Source organism: Gekko japonicus, unplaced genomic scaffold, assembly GCF_001447785.1.
Source record: "Gekko japonicus isolate JY-2015 unplaced genomic scaffold, Gekko_japonicus_V1.1 scaffold1211, whole genome shotgun sequence".
In the NCBI taxonomy this organism is placed as follows: Eukaryota; Metazoa; Chordata; class Lepidosauria; order Squamata; family Gekkonidae; genus Gekko; species Gekko japonicus.
In genome coordinates this window covers 314,745-315,046 of record NW_015161990.1, presented here as the reverse complement: position 1 = coordinate 315,046, position 302 = coordinate 314,745, and the positions used below count along the sequence as shown (strand labels likewise).

The 302-nt window shown below is 68.2% G+C and overlaps 1 protein-coding gene across 2 annotated transcripts in view; it reads right to left on the bottom strand.

The window, feature by feature from the left end:
* KANK2 (KN motif and ankyrin repeat domains 2) overlaps positions 1–302 on the bottom strand; it is an 85,076-nt gene that overhangs the window by 11,088 nt on the left and 73,686 nt on the right. The window contains exon 8 of one of the 2 annotated variants that reach the window (XM_015405389.1): positions 82–301. In XM_015405389.1, the coding sequence (XP_015260875.1) occupies positions 82–301 (220 nt within the window). Of the gene's footprint in view, positions 1–81 lie in introns of both variants that reach the window. The other variant, XM_015405390.1, reaches the window with a different exon arrangement.

Below are 302 nucleotides of genomic sequence, written 5' to 3'. Positions count from 1 at the left end.
ACCCCCGCCCGTGGCCAAGGGGCAGGCTTCACCCGGAAGGGCCCCGCCCGGCTCAAGGGGGTCCCAGGCCGCTCCGCGTACCGGTCCTGAGCAGCTCGGCGACCACGGGGAAGTTGGAGTGGGAGACGGTGTAGTGGAGCGCCGTGTTGCCGTTGGCGTCCGCCATATTGATCACGAACTCCAGCAGCTGGGGGGAGATGGCCTGGAAAGCAGCCAAGTGCAGGGAGACCCCTTCCGGGCTGGCTTCTTTGTGGCAGGAGAGCCTCAGCCAGGAGTGGAGCACGGCCGTGTACGCCAGCCTC